We start from the raw sequence: 17,204 nt of genomic DNA on the forward strand, positions 1-17,204 counted from the left end.
TATTGAGACTCTTGTATTTTACTTCTACGTAGAGAGATATTCCCCCTTAGCCAATTGAACATATTAAGATGTCTTCTTCTTGATATGTAGATCTAGATCTCTACTGTCACAGATTCTAGCATTTGATTCCGGTATAGCTACGTGTCCGGTGCTGGAGGCGGCATTGCATATAGTTGGAAGTTGGGACACACATCGTTTATACTGGGTCCATTGCGGCTAGTTCAGTTCATCTTTCGTGAGGATCATAAAGCTGAAGAAAGCAATTTACGGTTTGAAACAACCAGGACGCGAGTGGTTCCATATCCTCCGCACTCTCGAATTCCGCCAATCTCAATTTGATCCATGTGTCTTTATTGGCCGCATTGTCATCGCCGCGTATGTCGATGATCTCTTACTAGTGGGGGAGCATTTGGACATCCAAAACTTCAAGCAAGATGTCATCTCCCGCATGAAATGTAAGGACTTAGGAGAAACACGCTTGATACTAGGCATCGAGAATATGCCTTCTGAATTAGCTTCGAGATTTGGTCCTTCTGGTATAGATGATTGGTGCGTGGAGCCCGCCACCTTACATCCATAATCTCTGCTGGTTCTCCCTCTGAGTCGCCCAGAAAGAGGGTATGTTGTCTCATTCTGGATCAGCTTGGATTATGTTGGCTGACTTTGGACCTAGCAACTCCGCTCTGGCGCCCAGTCATCCTCCCACCAAGCTCTGACTGACCGTGTGTCTGCGCTGGAGGCCGAGCTCTCTGAGCTCCGCCGTTCTGTTTCTCGGCTGGCTCGTTCGTTGCGTGCTGACACGGATCCGGAGGAGGAGTAGCTCTGTAGCTCTGTAGCTCTGTAGCTCTGTGGCTCTGTGCGTCTGTGGCTCTGTGTGGGGCCTTCTGTGTGTGTGGTTTCTGGTGTGGTGTGTTCTGGCTCTGTCTGCCTATTTTCTGTCTGTTCTGGTCCCTTTTGGACCATTTCGATACCCACCTGCCAGTCTCTGGCAAATTCAATCTTACTGTACACAATGCAAAATTATTCGGGTTTGGAATTCCAGTGGTAAGCGCTCATTTATCCACTATTCAGCGCGTGAGTATTTCACTGCTGAACAGCAGCATATTTCGCTACTAATAGAGCATACCATGGATTCTACATCCTAGGGATGTGTCTCTTCTATGCGCCTTCAGAAGTTTGAGTGTTTTGCTCCTGAAGACGCGAATCTTACTGTACCCAACAGGACTTATCAGCCTTTCTTCTTCGCAGCAACATGCACTGTATGATTCAAAACTATAGCCCTTCACTGTCGCACAGAAACACGTTCGACCGTACCCAGCACAGCAAATCACAAATACACCAACAACGCCTCACTCGCCGCAACCGTAAAAGTCGCCCTTCCAGACACCACCGCCGCACTCTCCGAAACCGCACTGCCCTGTATCGCACACGTCCCATTCGCAAAAGTCTGCCCCCCGACCGTCGGATTCCCCCCCTGATCCTGCCGCGCCGTCGCACTTGACGCCGTCAAGCGTTTCGCCGTCACAGCCGTGCCGGGGAGCCCGGACATCGTGAAAGTCTGCACACTCCGTGTGCCCGAGACGTAGTAGTCGGAGTTGTACAGCAGCAGCCTGACGGGCTTTCCGGCCTTGTAGATGGCATAAGCGGCGTAGTTTGTGGTCCCGCTGTCGAGAGGGGCGATTTGGTCTGCGCCGGCGAGGGCCATGGTTGCGTAGTATGCGCCGTAGTATGGTGCGCCCATGCTGTAGCGGCCCCACCAGCAGTATTGACCTGGTCGTTGATGGTTATCATGTGGGGAGTAGGCGACTGGGGGATAGAGGGGATTTCTTACAATTGCCGACGGTGCCTTGGTGGAAGTATAGGGCTTTGGTGCCGAGGATGAGCATTTGGATGGAGTAGTCCATGAGCCATAGCCCGGCACCGAATGTGGGACTGATGCCTCCGCCTCCTTGCGTTGCTGGGGTTGGCGCTTAGTTATACTGTCTAAGCTCAGGCAATGTGTGTATCTTACCAGAGTTCGTCTCGCCCATGATGTGGTACTTTCCAGCGTTCTTGGCCGCGGTGATTTCGTTCTTGAAAGGCGCGATCTGGGATTTGATGGCGCTATGGCTCATGAGAGAGGCCAGATTCGCGGAGGACTGAGACTGCGGGTAATTGTGAGAGCAGTATTCTCTTACATACTGTGCGGCAGTGCTGCTTTCCTGTGCGGTTAGTCCGGCAATACTGAAGGTGTTTGTGTCGAAGTAGACGCCAGCAGAGAAGATGTTTGTGGTAGAGAGATTTGAGCCGACCGCGGTCTGCCATGATACTTGGCTTGCAAAGTCCTTGGTCCCGCTCCAAGATCCGCCAGCAATGGGGTCTGAGCTCGTGTAGACTGGACAGGGGCAGGTTATTGATTTGCTCTTCCGCAGACGGGAAAGTGTTTGCTTACAGTTTGGCTCATTTCCAAGCTCGATCGAGTTGAGATTGTCCATCTCATCCAATGCCTTGCGGGCAGCTTGGATTGTGTTTGGCTGATTGTTCAAGCGCCGATTGAAGCCTTTTTTTTGTCTTATATTAGATTTTCGTTATGGAAAGCAAATCGAAATGCGCACCTATGATTGTCTGTCCCCCATATGTATTCGCCAAAGTCATAAAAGAGGGACCAAAAGTCAAAGTCGACGGAGCATCACCAGGTGCCGCGACAGTGTAGCTCACAGCCGTGGTCTGACTTGCACTATACGTCGCGCGATCCCTATGTACTCATTAATACGTCGAGTCGACTTCAGATATGGCTGGACCGTACTGTGTCGTTCCCCCTATCCTGAGTGGTGGCCAAGTCCCTGTCAGACTTCTCAAATTTTGAAGACATGGCGAGGTCGATGCGACGTCAGTAAAGTATGCTGGAAATGCGAAAAACTCAAGTCTAGAGATGTAAGTCGCAACACATGTATATTTTACATTTCAACACTGACGAAACGCCAATCGGTGCGGGATCAAGTTGCTGGCTTGCATTCGATGGCGGTGAAGAGGGGACGGTGAAAGTCAGCGCAGAACAAGGAACAATGATGGCCAGCAACCATGAAAGGCTCCTTATAGGTGATTGGGTCGCTTTCATATTCACCCTGGTCGTCTTTGTTGTTGGCAACAATTGTTTACTATCGTTCGAAAGACACTGCGAGTTTGTCATATATGCATTTTAAGTTGTCCATTTGCCCTATACGCCACGGATCCCAGGCATAACATTAACGCATGATTTTAATTAGGACGTGTACATGCATAATTATTGCCACACAGGGGTGCATCCGGTGGTGCTATTGGCGTGACCTGATCAACAACCCGGCGAATGAACGCCACTGCGGGGAAAACAATCCATGGTCACAAAGCTTAGCAACGCTCATCCTACAGACTCCGGCATCTCGCTTCTTCTTCACCCGAACAATACGATAGTCCGGTTCAGTTGCCGATCGGCCGAATCGGTGGATGGACGGACTGCTCAATTCTTTTCTTTCCATCATTCACCGACCCGTGAGCCGGACTTTGACTCTCGGATCTTCGGAAGACGCGGACATCTAGTTGTACACAAACAAACAGCGAGCTTTGTTTTGCCTAGCACGTAACAGCATGGAGAAAGTGACGACCGAGGAACAGGCAGTGAGTGCTATCAAGTACTATAGGGTTTCGTGACATTGATGAATCTGATCTATCCAGGTGATTGCTCGACTCAATGCCAACTGGATATGGGTGCAGGACTGGATCGACTCGTCCACGGAAAACACAGCTGGTCGACTTGTATGGTTTACTCGCACGGAACACTTTCCAGCCACACCCACGTCAGCTGTGTTGCACTTCTCTGCCGATACACGATACAAGCTTCTCGTCAATGGCAAGCGAGTCACCGTTGGACCGAGCAGAAGTAGTCCAGCGATATGGTTCTACGACTCTATTGACCTTGCTCCCTACCTGCAAGCCGGTAAGAACATTATACGATTCGCTGTCATCCGGTACTTTGCCTCCTCGAGAGGGGCGATGCCTTTCGAACGGACTTCGTTTCCAGGACTTACAGTATGTGGTGCTATAGATGTGGATGGCCTAAGTACAGACTTTTGCACAGATGAGCAGTCATGGGAAGCTCACATAGACCACAACATCGAGTTTCCAACTGGTCTGGTGGATGATGTCTTCCTCCACGTTAGTCGATGGAATATCGTAGATCAAAAACAGCCAGTACTCACACCATCCAGATCTATGAGCGCAGACACGTAGGAAATCCTACACGCGCAAAGATTCGGCGATATGGCTTCAAAACACTCAATGGGGATTTATTGCCGTGGCGGCTCCGCCAGAGAATGATACCGTTACCCGAGCAGAGTGCTGTAGCTGTACATAACATCCGATCGTGTGCGAGTTCACTATCGAGAGAAGCATGGGCTGAAGTCTTGACAACAACGGAATCGCGTGCTTTCCTCACCGCCAATTCGACTCATGTATTAGATATACAAGCCGATTGCCATTCAACGGCTTTTCTAAAGTGGCGATTCCATGCACCGGTCGCAGATAGTAGTCTGGACATCAGAATCATCTATTCAGAAGGTTATGAGCTCGAACCGCCAGCGTACCCTTTCTTTCGAAAGAAAGCAAACAGATTGGACGTCGAAAATGGCCAAATCCATGGACCGCGTGATATCGTCTCTCTAAGCGTTCTTAAAGAGCAGATTGTGGAATACGAGCCTTTCTGGTTCCGCACTTTCCGGATCCTGCGCATCGAGTTGACAGTTGGCGATGCACCTGTAGAACTGTTGGAGCTTGAGGCAACACAAATCAACTACCCCCTCGACATCAAAGCAAAATGGAACGACTCGCTCGATGCCGAAACAAACAGCATATGGGACATATCAGTCAGGACGATGCAAAACTGCATGCTCGACGGCTATTCAGATTGTCCATTCTATGAACAGCTCCAATACTCAATGGACAGCCGCGCGGTCGGACTCTTCCACTACCTCCTTTCGGGCGACGACAGGCTCATGCGGCAAGGCATAGTACTATTCGCATCCTCCGTCACTGCAGAAGGTCTGACACAATCACGCTTCCCTTCGCACACTAACCAACTCATTGCGGCGTTTCCTCTCTACTGGATCCTACAAGTCTGCGACCACCATCTCTATTTTGGCGACGCTCGATTCTCACGACTTTTCCTGCCTCGCATAGATGGTGTTCTGGACTTCTTCGACGCTTATATCAACGAAGACGGTCTCGTGGCTGGGCTACCTGATGATGTGTGGCAGTTTGTCGATTGGGTGACGACTTGGGGTGCGACGGAGGACTTCCCTGACAAAGGAGTGCCCACTGCAGGGAGGAAGAATAACATCTACACATACTTCAGCATGCTCCTTGCACATGTCCTCGACAAGACCGCAATGCTTGTAAGAGACATCGGACGACCTGGCTACGCCACCGAGTACGAAACGCGAGCTTCATCTCTCCGCAAAGCGGTCCGCAAGCATTGCTACGACGGCACCTTCTTCACCGATTCGCTCGCAAACAGTGCAGACGACTCATCATACTCCCAACACTGCCAAGTCTTCGCCATTCTCTCAGGTTGCGCGGTTCCTAAGGACTATACCCGACTCTTGACTGATTCATTCGCCGAAGGGTCCAAGTTCTCGAAATGCTCGTATATGATGCTCTTCTATGCCCTTCGCGCTTTCTCGATGGCAGAAGATGGACTATATGAACAATTTTGGCCTCGTGCGATTGCTCCGTGGCGCAAAATGGTGGCCAATAATCTATCTACATGCGAGGAAGATGATGTGAGGCAGCGGTCAGATTGCCATGCATGGTCTAGTGTGCCGTTATACGAGTTCTGTACAGAGTTGGCAGGGGTGCAAGTCGTCGCAGCCGGTGCGTCGAAAATCCTTTTCAAGCCTCGGCTGCGCTTGGAGATGGCATTTGAAGCAAGAGTTGCAGTCGGGAGAGATAATGTTGCATTCGTGAACTGGACGACATTAAGTGAAGGTGGAACGCAAGTTGAACTAAGCTTGACGAAGGCTGTAGAGCTGGCTAGTCAGCCGCCTGGTCGCCAGATCGTGGAGCATGGTTACGTGGATCGAATTCTGCTAATTTTTAAGGATTAGGGTATGTGGTGTATTCGCGTGTGCCTACTTGCTATGACCGGGAACAGGGAGTACCGTCTTTGTTTACAAGCCGTATCATAATACTGTATATCATTAGGGGTCACATGTTTCAGTGACTCCTCATACCACTAGAGATCCGTAGTAACAAATGCATCACATATGGCAGTATCTATCCTCCCATATGCAGTCCTGGCACCTTCTATATTTGTTCTCATTCGGCGGCTCCCAGGTGAACGAGCAAATTCTTTTCCGCCATTGACATGTTGTTAATTAAATTAGGGCATATGCACTTGCATAATGTCAGAGATTGACTCGTTCTTCCCTTGACGTCTTAGTCTGACATGTTGCAGAGTTATATTTGTATTGCTCCATTTGAAAAGTTAGGAATGTCTCTCCTTTGGCTCTTGCGGTCTCTTCCTTATGACGGAAAGACAGCAGACATCGGTATGCCCTTCGAATATGCGTCTTCTGCCATTTCTAGGACTTGGAGAGCCGCGATTTGACGCTGATTACTGCGTATCAGGAGGTCGCTCGGAGTCCTGGTTTTATCGTCTTTTATAGTCGGATTCGCTCCTCCTAGTAACAGCAATATAACGACATCGACTGTTGATTGCAAGGCAGCATAGTGAAGAGGAGTTTTTCCTCTTATTTTTTTGCATGTCCAATTAACGTGTTCGCGAGCGTTTATGTCATTAAGTAATACTTCCAGGATCTTGATATGACCCAATGCTGCGGCGTGATGATACACCGTTCTTCCCTTCCTGTCAGTTTTGCACTTTAGCGATGCCATGGATTCGTCATTTAGGAGTTTGAAAGCCTCCACACTACCTCTGTTCGCTGCAATGACAAGGGGATACTTGAGTTTGCCACCTGACGGGCAGGGGTCAACATCACAATCGAAAAGTAAAACCTTGATCCAGGATGCCAGATTCTCCTGAGCAGCAAAGTAAATAATGGTGGCGTTTGGATCCTCAGGGCACAGGACTCCCATTCTGCCGTTTGCTATCGACAACAGATCCCTGACGAAGTCTTTGGCATCAACATGTAGGTCATCTGCTCGGTGTGCGTGGAAGGCAAAATACTCCTGAACATAGTTGAGCAACTGCGGAAACTCTGCAGTTGTGTGCGAATCATCATCGCCGGCACCACCGGAAGCGGCCTCGCCTTGTTCGAGTAGTCTGTCTTTCAGAAGTGCGAGATCAGGTTCGAAGACAGGTCCCACATCAGTGTCCATGAGATCAGGTTCGAAGACAGGTCCCACATCGGTGTCAATGAGATCCAGCCACGATGGTATTGAATCATCGGATGGCAGACAGGTATCACCTACGGATACTGATAAGTCATTACAAGAAGAAAGTGATAGTGTTGGTTGGAGATAAGGCCCTGGTGTACTTGGCCTCGTTTTCGGAACGCTCGCTGGTCGTGTGTTGTTCATTGAATCCGTACTCTGTATAGTATACTGCTTACCACGGACTGATCCCATCGAGCTGGCCGAGGATCCTATACTTAAAGCATCCGTAGAGGTATTGCGATGGATATATATTGATGAATCTGAAGGAATTGAGGATGAACTTGAAGCAGGGCTGTCCTCTAATATGTGTGGATTTACGTCCTTGAGGGACGCATATCTTATGCAAGTTTCAAGAATGTAGACATGTGCCGCAGCCGCATCTCGCTTTCCAAAGAAATCTGGATCAAAGTACTTGAAGCCATCGCCCTCCTGGAAGAATTGCCTTACTGTTTCATGGATCGGCTGCATGGTTTCACTGAGTTCGAAAGATCCCGCGCGTGGACGAAGCGAGCCTCCCTCAGTCATGGAAGACACTGGAGAAATGGTACCCGTCAGGCCCAACGGCACGGTTTGTCTGGGACGGAACTCAAGCAAGCCTCGGGTTAGACGATTAATCTTCTTCATGAGTTGTGAATCATTGCTTGTTGTCATATCTGACATCTTCCAATCTCTCAACGCGTCCCATTTGCTATGGGACACTAGAGCAAGAATGTGGTGTGCCTCAGCAACACGTATTGGCCTGGCAGCGTAGCAGACCCATTGCATAAGACGGAACGCGAAAGGTTGGTCATCATGGCTCAAAGATTTTACCAAGGTGATGTAGAGTGATTCGAGGTCACCAGGGACCCTATCAAGGCCTCGTATGATCTGCCATATATCGTCACCCGCATCCCAGTCTTGGCGCAGGTGGTCAATAACTAATTTGACCCAGAGAAAAATTCCAGACGCTTTTCCACAAATTCTGCGTTTGATCCTCTCCAGCTGGTAACTCTCAATGTCGTGCGGAAGGCTCGACTCTACGTAACGGGCAATATCATTGCCATTTAGAGCATCAGCTTCGATCGTTTGGCAGGGTGCAGTTAGCGAGACCGATAGTGCTGTTCTGCTCGATATACACACATCGATAAGTGTTCCCGCTTTGTACGCGACATGCGTAAGTTCTCGGTAGAAGCGAGCAAGCGCTCGACCTTCTTCTAGACCACATTCGTCGATGGCATCGATGACCAATATTGTCCGTTCCTCTTGAGGCTTGGTGAAAGCTTGTAGTAGAAGCACTCTCATTTCTTCAAAAGTCCACGTGATTTCGTTCCCAGACAATGACTTCGTGACATAGGCTTGGCACATCGGGTCTTGTAAAGCTTTCTTAATGGGTAGTAGCTGGTAAATCAAGGCCCGAAGCGATCCAAGCGTAGAGTGTTCGAGAGCGCTGCGAGTCCCATCGATGAAATAAGATGCTAAATGTATCTTTTCCTGGGGAACTCGCCGAGCCGCAATCCACAAAATTTCCTCCATCAATGTTGATTTTCCTGCACCAGGCTTACCTTTGATCCACAGAAGGCCTCGGTGTTGATTGACAGATTCACGCGACAACCATTGTTGGAAGGGTAGATGCGTGGCTAGCCATTGCGATTCGAATTCCGGGGTCCCTGATATTGTGTCTTTCGGAAGAAAGCTCATATTCTCAAACTGTAAGGAGCGCAATATTCCTACGAATTAGTCAAAGGTATGATTACTCGAATTTTTTGCGTGGGACAACTTACGCGGTATCACCGGTGATCTGTTAACAGATGGTAAGGCGCCCTCGTCTAGACCAGGCACTGGCACTGGCACATTGGAAACCACGTTCGAGGGACAGGCTTGCTCGTATAGAATTTTCAGGGTAGAGCTAACAGTCATGTAATGAGGGTCGTCTTCTCCCTTGAATCGGCACATCTCCACATGGTTCAAGTCTAAGGTCTCTGCTCTTTCTCGCGGATCTCCAAAGGAAGATGAGGAATGAGGCACCACCTGGCAGCATCTTAGTATCACTAAGATAATTGTGCTAGTTCTCTCATCTAGTCAACATACCAATTCATTCAGAGTGCCGAGGTTAATGCCAGCAAGCGGCCGGCCCTCTTGGAAAGTCTTAACGCGGAAAGAAAAGCTGGTCCATAGGCTGGTGAAAATTTCATGACACCGCTCGAGATCAGAATTACTAAGCCCCAGGGACGCCAGTACAGAGTGACTGGTATCGAGGCGGAGGACCGACGCAAGCTTGCGTGCCGACTCACCTACCCCAGCCATGGCTGGACTGCCCCTATGTGGAGTACCCATGAACACTACAGCTGTTGTAGATACCAAAATATCCACTATATCAGCGCTTTGGTGCAAGCCTCGATAAGAGTAAGCTATGCCAAGTGCCTTAAGAATTTAGTAAATCGCGTCAAGCATGGTGAAACTGGGTACCTCTTTCACAAGGATTCCTCCAAGAGAGTGTCCAACAAAGATGAGGGGTCTTTTAGCCGGGCGATGACGACTTAGTGCGTGAACCAAATCCTTTCCATGAGAATAAAGGTGATTCTTATTCGTAGATGTGCCTGGACGCGCGACGATTGTTGTGTTGTAACCCCATGTTGATATTCGAGCCTCTGGGCAAACCTTGGGAAGAAGATCTCTGAACCAATAAACCTCATCCGATGGTCCTGTTCTAAGCCGGTCGGACTGTTGAGTCTCATCAAACATAGTCTGGTATTCTGCGCCATGAGGCTCTCTTGTCTTTTCTTGCAATCGAAAACGAGTTTTTTTCCATACTTTCCATTTACGCTTGGTCCCTTTCTGCGACGACTCAGGCTGCGGCTTTAGTACTTTGATTGCCCATGTTTTATAAGGATGGCCTTGCAGTCCATGGACGAAGACGATACTACATAAGTGGTAAGCCTTTACTATCGATGCCGAGAGCAGCCTTGGGATGTCCAGCACCACCGTGGGCGAACTAGGGAAGGCTTACTCGACTTGTGGCTCTGTGTGATATGGCCTATATAACACCGTGAAACCAGTATCATTAACCGTAGTACTGCTCATGTTGTTCCTAGACAGTGATTTTGACGAAGTGAGCACTGAGGCAGAGCAAAGATGGGAAACGCCTAGAGATAAGGACACCACTAATTTAAACAACTGATTAGGCACCATGCAGAGTGACAAGCATCCTGCCCGACCTCAGCCTTGCCAGTGTATTGGGCATGCGCCAGCGCTCAATGGTCCTACCTTCCAACATGTGAAGGCATGAAGCGAGAAACATAGACTCGCACAAGAGACACTCATGTTAGTAGATTTAAGTAATAGTAATCTAGACTCGCACAAGAGTCATTCATGTTAGTAGGGTTAAGTGATGGTAATCCAGACAGGGATTCGTCCCATTGCCTGCTCCTTATTGGATCGTTCATCTATACAAGAGAACATGAATAGATCACTCCTTATTGACTCGCTTGCACTCCAAGTGGAGATTTTCGAGCGCATCGCAGCCTCAGCTATAATGCAGACACAAGTGTGGAGTCACGAGATTTGATACACTCTCCTAGCATACCTTCAATCTTCCAGGCCTAGTTTTACCGGCATGATACCTGCAATAGTCAATGCATAGGATGAACTTGATACGAACCATCTCTAGTATAGACTGACTACACGACTCCACCGAACTCCACATAGCATCAAGGCAGCAGGAGACCTCGGCTCACTTGCGCATAGACTGAGTATGGTCAGTACAACAGACGTGAGCATTCCTGTGGATATAAAGCCCTTTCATTCTGACGAATTCGTGATAGACGCGCACATCCATCGGCGTTTGAAACCATGCTTCGGATAATGCATAATTGCACCATAGGAGTGATCCTTCCAATAGTCTTCAGTAGATTCGGGACAAATAGCCGCGAGACGAGGCCAGACAATACTCCTCGGTTGGCTAAGCGATGTTTGGACCCTTGCCTTACCCTTGCTTCCCCAGCTTCGCGACGATCTGGGGTGTGGGGAAGAGACTAACAGCATACTCGCTATCGTTCCTACACTTATCACATAGCTAAACGTGCCGGTGGGACAGTGAACAAGGACTTAGATATATGCGGCCTTGTATCCCCCCTTGGTGTCGATCAAGGCCTTGCTCGTGTACTTCTCATAGCCTGGGATCGAAACAGTCCGTTAGCCACGCAAGATGGCCGATGAGCAGGCTAAAAGCACGCTGGAGGAGAAGGTCTTTGACAAACACTCTCATATCGAAGTCCTGACTCAACCGGCCTTGCGATCGAAGTCTGACGACCTTGGGGTCCTTGATGCTATCAAAAGACACAAACTCATCACTCTCGTCGCTCTCTGCGCAGCGTTTAGCGCTTCCTTGGACGGCTATCAGATCACCTTGAACGGTGGCATTGTCTCGAACAAAGGCTTCATCGCGCAGTTTGCTACTGCGGGCACAACGGTGATACAAGGAAAGTATATATCGGCATGGGGCGGTATCCAGTCTGCCGGTCAGACCATTGGCCAGCTCGTAAGCCAATACAAATGATGTACTGAAGTTATGCCTTACTCATGACTACATAGGGACTGCAATTTGTGACAGATGGTCTGGGACGGAAGGCTGCACTGTATACATTGTGGGTGTTCCTCGTAGCTGTAAGTAGATTTGACGTCCATCTGTCATATTGCATGATTGTTGACATGATAACCAGAGCATATTCGCGGAGACATTTGCAACTAGCTGGCAGCACTGGCTCGTGGCAAAACTGTTTTCCGGAATGGGTGTCGGCATGCTTCAGGCTACAATGCCAGTGTACCTAGCGGAACTTGCGCCGACGCAGCTGAGAGGATTTCTCATCAACGCGTATTCATTGTGAGTCTCGTCTATCTTTGAAACAGTGATCTAGAGTGGTGCTCACGTTCTTATCCGTAGTTGGTTTGTGCTTGGCCAACTGTGTGGCTCGATTGCTCTCAATGAGATCCACAAGCTCGAACCGCTGAACTTCAGGCTCGCAATTTACACCCAGGTCAGTTCATGTTAGTGGCAAGAAGTGACTGTACTGATACGTTTTCTTCGCAGTGGGCTATGGTAGGTGGCATGGGTCTTATCTTCGTTTTCCTCCCAGAGACGCCGTGGTGGCTTGTCGGTAAAGGCAAGACAGAGCAGGCGGCGAAGGTGCTGCAGAGATACAACGGATCTATCGAAGGATATAGCGTCCATGAAAACATTGTAAGAACTTTCGAGTCTCTCAACGTACAGACGCTGACGCGCAATGCAGGAAATAATGGCTGCCACGATCGAAAAAGAGCAGCACACTGCTCAGCAGAACTCCGAAGCAGGCATCTGGTCTGTATTTCAGGGGCAGAACCTCATACGATTCTTGATAGCATCATGGCCGAAGATCACTCAGCAGCTTGTCGGACTGGCAGTTTTCAACACTTATGCAACCTATTTCTGTAAGTTTATATCTTACTGTAAACGGTGACATGTAGACTCACACTTCCAGTCCAATACGCAGGGTTCACGAATCCGTTCCAGGTTACTGTCATCCTGGGCTGTGTACAACTTCTCTCCATGCTTCTGACCTCGACACTAACAGATCGATTTGGGCGACGACCTCTGACTGTTTATCCATACGGCGTCACCTCTTTGTCGCTGCTCTCCCTTGGTGTCTTAGGGTGTTTTGACTATAAGCGCGAGGACCTCAGCTCTCTGTTGGTGTTCTTCGCGTGCTTGGCAACATTCTCAACCACAGGTGCATCGGCAATAGGGTATGCGTACGCCGCCGAAGTCCCACAGCAGCGCCTGAGAGCAAGAACTGCAAGCTGGGCTCTTGCACTTTCGAATATGGTTGCCATCCTATTCAGTTTGTACGTTTGAACGTGAAATCATTGGCTCGGTGTGGTTGGCTAACAATCCACAGTACCACTCCGCTAATGATAAACGGTTCTATCACGAAATGGGGTGTCAAGACAGGGTTCTTGTGAGTCTACATAATGATTGGTTATACATAGATGATCGTGCTAACTCTTCTGCCTCTGCTAGTTTTGCTGCAACTGGCATCATCGCCGTCGTTGTCGCTTGGTTCATCATGCCCGAGGTTGCACGTCGGACACCAGCTGAGATAGATGAGATGTGAGTCCAAGCACGTAGCCCCTACAAAGAACCCGCACCAATGACTCTCATAGGTTCGAGAAGAAGATCAATCTCCGCAAGTTCAAGGGATACGTCACGGAAGTCGAGGTCAATGCGCAGGAAGTGCAGATTCAAAAGAGCAAGATGGAGAATGCGTGACAGACATGTTGGGTATATTGATATCGTGATGATCTAGTAAACCACTGGTTAATGCAACGTTTTTACTCCAGATTTGAACCGCCACGAAGTGTATTGGACGTCACAGACACAACAAAATACTTAATACGGCTAATCCCTTAGTCCGTACCACATCCATCTAGACCCACCCAGCAGAAGCCTCAGGCACACTCCCAAACACCGGGACCATTCCGCACCCCACTCCCCGGCCCACCAGACCCGCGGCAGCATCATCGGCAATCCAACGTGAGGAAAACCACAATCCCTTACTAAAACTCTCTCAAAAGCCATGATTTCAAGCTTCTCTTCCTCTTCCTCCTCCTCTCTTTTTCTCCATCTCCCCCTCCATACACATCCAACTCTACCCTACACTCCTCAATCCTGACATTTCCCCCCAAACTACCCACCATGCGCCTCCCATACGTCTCCAATCCACCCACCTTCACCTCTGACTCAGACAACGCCATCGTACAGCGCGTCCAAGCCCGTCGCGGCTCCCGAGGCCTAATCCCCCTCGATCTCGCCCTTCTCCACTCGCCGCCGGTCGCAGATGGCTGGTAAGAAGCTCCCAAGACAACACCACGCAGAAACACAAGCACCAGAGCAAGCACTAACACCACACCCCCCAAATCAACAGGAACTCCTTCCTCGGCGCCATCCGCACCGGCACAACGCTCCCAGCCTCAGTCCTCGAACTGGCCATCTGCCGCGTCGCCGCGCTCAACAACGCATGGTACGAATGGGATGCGCACGCCCCGCTGCTCCAGCGCGCCGACCCAGCACTCTATACTGACGCCGTGATGCAATACGTGCTGACTAGCCCCGCGTACGCCGGGCATCGGCAGACGGACGACGGGTATGGTGCCGCGGATGGGAGGAGCGGGCTGGGCGAGCGGGAGCTTGCGGTGTTGGCGTACACGGATGCGATGACGCGGAGCGTGGAGGTGCCGGAGGCGGTGTGGGCGCGCATGAGGGCTGTGTTTGGCGAGCGGGAGATGGTGGAGGTGACGGGGGTTGTGGCGGCGTATAACTGTGTCAGCCGGTTTTTGGTTGCGCTGGATGTTGGGGAGAAGAATGGGAGTCGGTAAGGGGGGAAGGGAGATGGAGTCGGTGGGATTGCATCGAGAGGAGTTGGTTTCTGGAAATTGAAAGCATTGGATCGGTGTTTGCTTCAATGATGATGATGATGAAGCTTCGTTCCGTTTCTGGACTGGCCATTCTGCCTATATACAAAATCTGCTCCAACGGCCATACCTCTCCATCTGCCCCTCAACGGAGACCGAACTATTCTGCGTCCGTCTTTCCGTGTTGTGCGCCCTGCATACGTCAATCATGAAATGCGAAAAATGCGCCCGCCCGCTGATGGTATCTGACACGCCGCTGCAATCTGGTATCATGCCATTAAACTCCGTAACCCATATGGCCAAAACTTTCGTCAACAACAGTGCGCAATGCGTAATGCATGTGTGCATTGTCACAGTCACCGGCGGTTCAACATGCCGCCCAGGGCCCGCAGAACGTCGTCCGTTCCAATATTGCTTGTGCCGACCTTCTCTTTTACATCTTGCTCCCTCTTCTCCAGTCGTTCAGCTGTGCCATTCAAGATCTTCTCTGCCGCCCGTTCGGCCGTCTGTCGATATTGCGATAGCTTGTGCACACCATCCGCGAACACGTCGATGGTAGGCTCTAAGGATTGTGAAAGAGTCGTGAGTCGAGCAGATACATCTGTCGGTGTCGAGTCTGGTGCGAATGAGACCGGGGCAAGTTCGGGAGGTAAGTCGACCGGTACACCAGTTAGCGAGGCGAGGATGGAGGATTGTACGGGATCATCGAGCACGTTCGGGTTGATGTTATCAGGGACGTTTGCGGAGGCTTTCTGGCGTTCACGAGTAGGAGGTTCTGGCAAGGAGGTAGAAGCCTGCGTCAGTGACTTCCACGCGCGTTCTTGTTCTTCAAGTCTAAGGCATGTCAGCAGTGTCTTCCGCAGGTCCATCTTTTGGCCCGAACCTGTCAATCTCAGCTTCAAGATCTTTCAGTCGTGCCGCGTTCTCTACGTTCCTCGGATTAGGCTTACGCACTAGGCTTGTCGAAGGGGAGTCGTCCTTTGTCTGTGTCAGTCTCGAATTCATCGCATGATGCGGATCTCGACTCACCGGCCTGCTGAACCAGTTTGACATTGCTGGTTTCGAAGCAAAGTCGTCTAGTAGCTCTTTTTGAATCTGCCGCGCAGCCATAATCGCATTGTGGTCTTTTGCAGCTCCGCTCGGCTTCTCTAGTAACGCTTTTGACGCACACCATGTCAAGAGCTGGGCCATACGTTTGGGCTCTATGAGATCCATGTCGATATGCTTGTAATAGTCGTCTGTGGGCACTTGCTCGTGTGGAACAGCTACATTCTCAGGTCAGCCCACTATTGGCAGCATGCAAAGGTGAAATCTTACAGGACTGCCCGCTCTCCATCAGCGCACTGGCACGTCGACCCCTTAGGCCTGAGCTGCTCCTCCGATTGCTCGTGGCACCTTCTTTCCGCATTTCCTTATTGCGCTTGTTCATGGGAGTGTCGGTGGACGGTAACGCGATTTTTGTCGGTGAGCGTTTCTTTGCTACTTTGAGTGCCGGCTCGTTCGCACCAACAAATTCTACCCGTTCATCGTTGGCATCCAGGAAGGTCTGTGGGACTTTTGATATAGGCTGCTTGCTGAGTATTTGCTTCGGTCGTTTCGTCTGTCGATCTAGATCTGGGTCTGCCCTGGGCGGCACAGTTTGAAGGGTTTCACCGGACAATCGTGAGGACCGCCGTGCTGGCTCTTTGCGCGGAGCAGGTTGTAGGTCTGCCGCAGCTACAGGGGTCTTTTTGCGTTTTGCTGATGGCACCCCGGCGGGTTTTGAATTTGGCTCTTCCGCAATCGGTTCAGGTCTATGTGCTGGCGCAGCGCGTGATTTTGTCGTCCGTCCTCGAGTAAACTGGAAGCCATCATCCTCTTCATCGTATGCTGCCCAGCCCAAGTCAGTTTCTTGCCCAAAAGCCGAGGCCTTCATCACTCCATAAGATGCACTCACCAGCCCTCGTCCGCTTCGGTTGTGTAGTCGCGCCATTTGCTCGAGATGTGCCCTTCCCACTTGTCCCATTTGCATCTGTTTTCGTCCTCTTCCCTGCTGGCTCGGGCTGCTCGTCCTCGAAAGCAAGACGCGCACTTCTTCTTCGCGTCCCCCGCTGGTCCGAGGACATGCTTAACACTGGCAATGGCTGTCGAATCGCTATACTTGTCATGGAGGTCATGCGTCGCGAGGAGTGTCAATGGGTGTGAGAGGTCCGGCCGACTCTAGGGTATGGCGCGGGTGCGACGCGGTCGAGAGGCTCGAGCTGCACGGTCGGCGCGCAGTAAAGGCATGCGCAACGCGCAGATATTCGTGTAGCTAATGATTGGGCGTGTGGTGATGCGATAGGTGTTGTGTTGGGAGCAGAATTGGTATGGCCGTCGTGATTGCATTGGCATAG

General features: G+C 50.4%; 6 protein-coding genes across 6 annotated transcripts; 3 read left to right on the top strand and 3 right to left on the bottom strand.

Moving 5' to 3' along the window:
• Nucleotides 1–1,076: 1,076 nt before the first annotated feature.
• EJ05DRAFT_447020 (uncharacterized protein) lies at nt 1,077–3,123 on the bottom strand. Its single transcript, XM_033742257.1, has 7 exons — nt 2,955–3,123; nt 2,786–2,905; nt 2,595–2,734; nt 2,432–2,539; nt 2,012–2,374; nt 1,832–1,957; nt 1,077–1,770 (listed from the first exon to the last, which is right to left on the bottom strand). Exons 1-7 carry the CDS (start codon nt 3,095–3,097, stop codon nt 1,328–1,330), a joined length of 1,443 nt encoding a protein of 480 aa, XP_033605102.1. The 5' UTR covers nt 3,098–3,123; the 3' UTR covers nt 1,077–1,327.
• A 273-nt stretch (nt 3,124–3,396) lies between these two features.
• Nucleotides 3,397–6,282, top strand: EJ05DRAFT_447023 (Six-hairpin glycosidase). Its single transcript, XM_033742258.1, has 3 exons — nt 3,397–3,633; nt 3,691–4,170; nt 4,224–6,282. The coding sequence occupies exons 1-3, from the start codon at nt 3,604–3,606 to the stop codon at nt 6,114–6,116; spliced, it is 2,403 nt and encodes an 800-aa protein (XP_033605103.1). The 5' UTR covers nt 3,397–3,603; the 3' UTR covers nt 6,117–6,282.
• Nucleotides 6,283–7,719: 1,437 nt separating this feature from the next.
• EJ05DRAFT_447026 (uncharacterized protein) lies at nt 7,720–10,503 on the bottom strand (the record flags this gene model as incomplete). Its single annotated transcript, XM_033742259.1, has 5 exons — nt 10,394–10,503; nt 9,846–10,306; nt 9,475–9,779; nt 9,141–9,414; nt 7,720–9,113 (listed from the first exon to the last, which is right to left on the bottom strand). Coding segments are annotated over exons 1-5 (2,508 nt in total), but the record flags the coding sequence as incomplete, so codon positions are not given.
• Nucleotides 10,504–11,225: 722 nt separating this feature from the next.
• On the top strand, nt 11,226–13,732 carry EJ05DRAFT_506354 (general substrate transporter). The gene is made up of 10 exons (XM_033747810.1): nt 11,226–11,923; nt 11,977–12,048; nt 12,105–12,265; nt 12,326–12,419; nt 12,473–12,622; nt 12,672–12,849; nt 12,900–13,263; nt 13,317–13,376; nt 13,439–13,528; nt 13,582–13,732. Exons 1-10 carry the CDS (start codon nt 11,591–11,593, stop codon nt 13,685–13,687), a joined length of 1,608 nt encoding a protein of 535 aa, XP_033605105.1. The 5' UTR covers nt 11,226–11,590; the 3' UTR covers nt 13,688–13,732.
• A 225-nt stretch (nt 13,733–13,957) lies between these two features.
• On the top strand, nt 13,958–15,007 carry EJ05DRAFT_471626 (4-carboxymuconolactone decarboxylase). The gene is made up of 2 exons (XM_033743004.1): nt 13,958–14,262; nt 14,343–15,007. Exons 1-2 carry the CDS (start codon nt 14,114–14,116, stop codon nt 14,791–14,793), a joined length of 600 nt encoding a protein of 199 aa, XP_033605106.1. The 5' UTR covers nt 13,958–14,113; the 3' UTR covers nt 14,794–15,007.
• A 178-nt stretch (nt 15,008–15,185) lies between these two features.
• Nucleotides 15,186–16,934, bottom strand: EJ05DRAFT_495528 (uncharacterized protein; the record flags this gene model as incomplete). The annotated part of the gene is made up of 5 exons (XM_033746261.1): nt 15,186–15,663; nt 15,713–15,807; nt 15,859–16,094; nt 16,147–16,698; nt 16,766–16,934. 5 exons carry the CDS (start codon nt 16,932–16,934, stop codon nt 15,186–15,188), a joined length of 1,530 nt encoding a protein of 509 aa, XP_033605107.1.
• Between the last annotated feature and the right edge of the window lie 270 nt (nt 16,935–17,204).

Source organism: Pseudovirgaria hyperparasitica (assembly GCF_010093815.1).
Source record: "Pseudovirgaria hyperparasitica strain CBS 121739 unplaced genomic scaffold EJ05scaffold_1, whole genome shotgun sequence".
NCBI classification, from domain to species: Eukaryota; Fungi; Ascomycota; class Dothideomycetes; order Acrospermales; family Acrospermaceae; genus Pseudovirgaria; species Pseudovirgaria hyperparasitica.